Genomic DNA, 5,717 nt, shown 5'->3' with positions numbered 1-5,717 from the left:
GCTAATATTCATTTATTCTTGAATTGAAATTCTGCACTTTAAATATGGCTTAAACTCTGGGAGCTTACAAACTTCACTCTGAGATTAAGTTAATTTTTATCATTGATTAGAAAAATTGTTCATAAAAAATGCTGATGTTTATCATCATAAAAAAATGAGATTGTTATACTAAAATTGATTAAAGAATATAAGGTCTTACAGTTTTGATGATAACAAAGCATGTATGTTAACAATTAGGATACTCAAATGTACATTTAAGTGTGTAGGAAATTCTACATATTAAAAAGTTCTGCCTCTGGACCAAGTCAACCGCTAGACTACTAATCAACGCTCTTGACCATGATAAATCTGTGTCATAGATAAAGACAAGACTCTTATCAAGATCAAGGTCAACCATGTGGAAGTCAATGCTACGTGTGGTTCAAGCCTCTATGTAGAGATTCTCTGTACCAAATGTTGACTTATGGTTTTGTCATTGATACATATGCAACGACTCTCTGCTAAGAAAGGAAAATTTATTCTGATTTAGTGTGTGTTTGGCAACACGTTCTCAGAAGCCAAACCCACGTTTACTTTACAAAACACAGTTTTCCCATTTTTTTTGTTGTTTGGATGTAGAAAAAGATTCACTGAAACGTGGTTTTGGGTCCAAAACGCCAGTGGAGATGAAGTTGAAAATCCTAGCTTCTACGGCAAAGCAAAATCGAGTTTGGATTTTAACTTTTGGTGATTGATACATTTTACCAAATTACCGATAACTTTCTTCTTCACCTCACCCAGATCTTGCACTTTTTACCTCTGAAACTCACAACCACGCACAGATTTGACTATCTCTCTGCAAGGCATAAACAGATAAATCATGAAACCATTAAAGAAGGGATTTTAATTTCCCTCTGAATTTCACTCCGTTTGAAAGGATGAATGAAATTATTGAGAGATGTAGGAAGAAGAATCGGTGTTGATAGATGAAAGAAGGCTATGGAGAAAAGAAAAAAGAAAGCGACAGAAACAAGAGTGTAAACATTATTTTTTTCTTTTTTATTGGGTTGCAGTGTTTTGAGCAGTATTACTCATACCCGGGTTGTCAGTCACCCTCACTCCATGATCATTCTAAATTACACATACCCGGGTTGTCAGTCACCCTCACTCCATGATCCTTCTAAAGGGAGTAAATTCGATTCACTTTCTTCTTGGAAGTCATCGGAGCATGAAAAAAATCTAGTGTTCAGTTCACCGTCTCTATACCAATAGGTTTTGGCATGTTGCCTCCAATACAAATCTTCTTGCACCATGAGTTGCGTTTAGTGTTTATCGAGGGTTTCAAGTTGAAAAACATCCGCCATGTTGCCTTGGTCTCGACATTGAGCCAATTTTTTCTTACACTCTACAATATCTTTATTAGCGAACACGCGAGCTAATCTTTCTTTATCCGCCTTGGGGGTGCCTAAACTCTTAAACCAGGTAAAGTGATACCCATTCATATGTACATCTATCAACCTATAGTCAAAAACAACACTTGACAGAAATTTAGTATTCCGGTTAAGATTGCAGATAAAGTTCCATGAGTCACGACGTCTACTACTTTCTGCAAACCCATAGAATCCTGTGAATTGTCGCATATATACCTCTCCTAGTATCCCTAACTTCAACAATTATATATATGGTTCCAAAAATAGTTCATAAAACAATGAAATTAATGGAGTGACGCCAAAGTAATGCAATGCCACCACCACGACCATTTTTGTTTATCATAAAACAATCGTCCCTGATCATTTAACAAAATTCTTCAATTAAAACTTTATCTTTTTGCCAAATATTTTTTTTTTTTAAAATCGGTATCTGATTCAAGAACCGATCCAAGGGGACAATCCCACTGCCCACTTGCAGGGCCCCGTTTAAAGCTAGAGCAAAGCTCTGTATGGCCTTGCCCACTGAAATTGGCACCAGGGGGAATCAAACCTAAGACCCACCGAAATTGACACTAGAGGGAATCGTGCTCGAGATCTTGAGACGAACAAACTCCAAGATCCCAAGTCAACCACTAGGCCAACTCCAACTCGGTTGCCAAATAATTATTACTCCCTCCGTCCCAAATTGTATGTCGCTTTGGAAAAAAAATTTGTCCCAAATTATATGTCGCTTTACAATACCAATGAAATATTAATGTTATTTTTCCTATTATATCCTTAACTATTAATTACTCTCTCTTCTTTCAATTATTTCATTTATCTTTTCCATACCATTTATTAAGGATAATTTTGTAAAACAACTCATAATTTCTCTTCCCCACACAATATTAATTATATTTCTTAATACGTGTGAAATGGCCAAAACGTCATACAATTTGGGACGGAGGGAGTATTAGATATTCTAGTCATTTTGGTGTAAATTTTGGAATTTTCGGACACCAAAAGGTCTAACTACGACATTCTCAAATTATTAGATATTCTATACAAATTGTATTTTAAGTATGACATTCTCCCCCTAAAAAAAACTATGACATTCTCAAATTTGTTGTGTCCAAAATTATTGTAAAAATTCCTTACTATTTTTACGACACTACCCATAATATACTTATGAGATTCAGTCTATATAAAAAAAAAAAATTGACAAATCTAAATTTTTGTTGTTAGTTAGAGAGGTTCTGGGATTTGAGCCTAAAATATCTTTCACGGAAATATATTTTACAAAAGATTTATTTAGGTTATTTGATCTTGGACAACTTTTAATTCAAAGGCATTTGATTTAATCATATGATTTTTACTTTTTGGATATGGTTTAGTTATATGGTAGCCTAAAAAATTTGCAACAAGTTAGGAGTTTTTGTTACCAGTCTTGCTCATATCTATCCAATGTCAGACCCTAGTCTTACTCATTCCCTTGAATTTATGCATTATTTCACGTAACAAACCTTTTGATTCTACGTTTTCTCTCTGATTTCTTTCAAAAATCACAACCCATTAGAGAACAATGAATGACTCTGAACAACCCACACAAAGTCTTCCTCTTCCGATGTTAACCCCGTTTCAAAGAATGTTTGCCCACCCAAATATTCCACCACTTCAACAACAACCATTGCCGTTAACCTTGAATATTCCTCAACCATCACATCCTCCTCCACCACCACCTCAAGATGTTGTTGATAACCATGCTCCTGTTCGTTCTCGCCGACGAGGTCCGCCTCGTAACGGACCAATCCCTACTCCATTCATATGGGCCACCGACCGCCGAGCAAAAATTCACAGCTTGAACCATCTTCTCCAAAACAGAATCTTTAACATCACCGGCGATGTTAAATGCAAGAGTTGTCAAACAAAGTTCCAGATGTCGTTTGATTTGGTGGCGAAATTCGATGTAATCTCCCAATATTTAGTTACAAACTTCAACACCATGCATGATAGGGCACCAGAGACTTTGATGTATCCAAGATTGATGAAGTGTGTGCATTGCAATCAAGAAAACTGTGTGAAACCGGTAATTGCTGAGAAGAAAAAGAATATCAATTGGTTGTTTCTGTTGCTAGGACAAATGCTTGGTTGTTGTAAGCTTGAACAATTGAAATATTTTTGCAAGTATAATAGCCATCATCGAACCGGTGCCAAGAATAGGGTTCTTTATTTAACTTATCTTGAACTTTGCAAACAACTTGATCCTTCCCTACCCTTGATCTAGAATTAGGGTTAGGGATTTTCTATTATGATTTTATGTTGGTTTTATTTTATGTTAGTTTTAACGTTTCTGGTTTTTTGATTTTGTGATTTGCTGCAGACTCTATTTTTAGAATTTATATTTGGAAACGTATTTCTTATGGGTTCACCAAAAGTACAATATTAATCTGTATATGATTTTTGTATATGTTTTGTTTCTGAATCCGGTTAAATTCTCCTTGTATACAATGATCCTTATCAAAGTATATGTGTTGGTGATTTATGTATACATTGATCCTTATGGCAGTATATGTGTTTTGGTGAATATTCTTTGATCGTTTAGTCTTGTTTTTGTTTTGCTTACTGGTTTAGTCGTGTAGCTATTCAAATATCATGAGTGAGAAAAACAAATCAGGTAGTTCAATGAGTTTGTTAGGGTTATGCCTCAAAACAATAATTTTTTTGCTATTAAATGATTAGCTAAAAAAGGTTTGTTTGTTATGTGTAAAAAAAAAAAAAATAGTTTGTTACAATTTTGCGTGGAAAGAGGTAAAGTTTGTTGTAATTAATCAGCCCGAAAAAGGTTTTATTTTGGTGTAATTTGAGAGAACTTTGAAACTGTATAATTATTTTCATGTTTCGTCTATAAAGAAAATAACTAAATTTTCAAATGAAAAAAAGAGACTAAACCTAAAAGACATTTGTGAAGGGAAAAGACATAAAAATCCTAGCTTTTCTTTTTGACGGGGTCTTCAATTTCTTAAAAATATACTCTAGTATTTGTCAAAAACATAAAATTAAATACTTTAGTTAACTCCCTCTCTTAAGTCTAGTACAATAAGTAACTCATTTGATCAATCTATAGGTAAGAATGATACAGATGAAAAAAAAAAGTGACTAACATTAAAATAAAACTTTTTCGTTACAAAAAAACAAAAACATTACATTAAAACTTGCCTCTAAAACATTCATGATGTCTGGTATTGGGTTCCTGATTCAGTAGCAGGTTATACTGTGAGTGGTGCTTATCATTCTCTTTTAGCCGAGTTTTCTCTCGTGCCACCTGCTTTATCATTTGTCGTGCCTAGTATCTGGAGGAAAAATGTCCCGCTTAAAGTTTCAGTTTTTTCTTGGCGGGTTCTCCGTGATATATTGCCTATGAAGGACAATTTATATCGGAGAAGGATTATTCAGGAAGATGCTCAGTTATGTGTCTCTAGTTGTGGGAAGATTGAAACAGCGAATCACTTATTTTTACATTGTGACGTGTTTGGTCGGGTGTGGCAGTTGGTTCATCGTTGGTTAGGCGTTTCTTCGGTAAATCCTTTAATCATGTCAGATCATTATCTTCAGATTGGTATTTGTTTAGGTTTCGTTAAATCTCGTTGCTCCTTTATGTACTTAATCTAGTTTGCAAGCAATTGGGTAATTTGAAAGGAAAGGAATGCTAGAATTTTCCATACAATAGAAAGCAATCCAACTCAACTTCTGGAAAAAAATAAAGTTGATTTCCTTCTCTTGGTGTAAAGTTTATTCTATTAATTGTTATTATAATTTTCATGATTGGTGCCATATCCCTTTTGTTGTTTGAGTATTGGTTAAACTCTATGTTGACAATATCTTGCTTGCTTGCTGTAACTTTGTTGTAATTTTGGCTATCTCTCTGATACACCTTGTACCAGGGGGATAGTCTTGTGGTTTTAATATATTCCATTTTGATTTCTTAAAAAAAAAAACTTGTCTCTAAAAAAAATACATTAAAACTTAGAAGAGTCTTTCTTTTTCCTTTTTTTTTTTGGTTGCAAATGGCATATTACAAGACCGAGAGTTTATTTATCTTGATCAATTCTTACCTAGTCACAACCCTAAATCAAAAATATTTAGACACATAAATGGAGAGAAATAAAAGAAAAATAAATTAGTCATATCATTTTGTACTTTTATTTTTAAATTTTTCTTATCTATGTGTGTATGCCTAAGTCATTTTTATTTGTGTTTGTGACCAACTTAGGCTTTCTATATTTATCTTTTACTTGAATTTACAAATGTGTAGTCCAAATGTCAACCTTG

General features: G+C 33.8%; 1 protein-coding gene across 1 annotated transcript; it reads left to right on the top strand.

Annotated features, from left to right (window-relative positions):
- Positions 1-2,719: 2,719 nt before the first annotated feature.
- On the top strand, positions 2,720-3,910 carry LOC11429715 (uncharacterized). Its single transcript, XM_003605293.4, has one exon. The coding sequence runs from the start codon at positions 2,971-2,973 to the stop codon at positions 3,670-3,672; it is 702 nt and encodes a 233-aa protein (XP_003605341.3). The 5' UTR covers positions 2,720-2,970; the 3' UTR covers positions 3,673-3,910.
- The last annotated feature ends 1,807 nt before the right edge of the window (positions 3,911-5,717 follow it).

This window comes from Medicago truncatula, chromosome 4 (genome assembly GCF_003473485.1).
Source record: "Medicago truncatula cultivar Jemalong A17 chromosome 4, MtrunA17r5.0-ANR, whole genome shotgun sequence".
Lineage (NCBI taxonomy): Eukaryota > Viridiplantae > Streptophyta > Magnoliopsida > Fabales > Fabaceae > Medicago > Medicago truncatula.
This window is presented reverse-complemented; position numbering and strand designations above follow the sequence as displayed.

What these genes read in the sequence shown, in the direction of transcription:
- LOC11429715 (XM_003605293.4), top strand. Translation starts at nt 2,971, where the DNA reads ATGAATGACTCTGAACAACCCACACAAAGTCTTCCTCTTCCGATGTTA.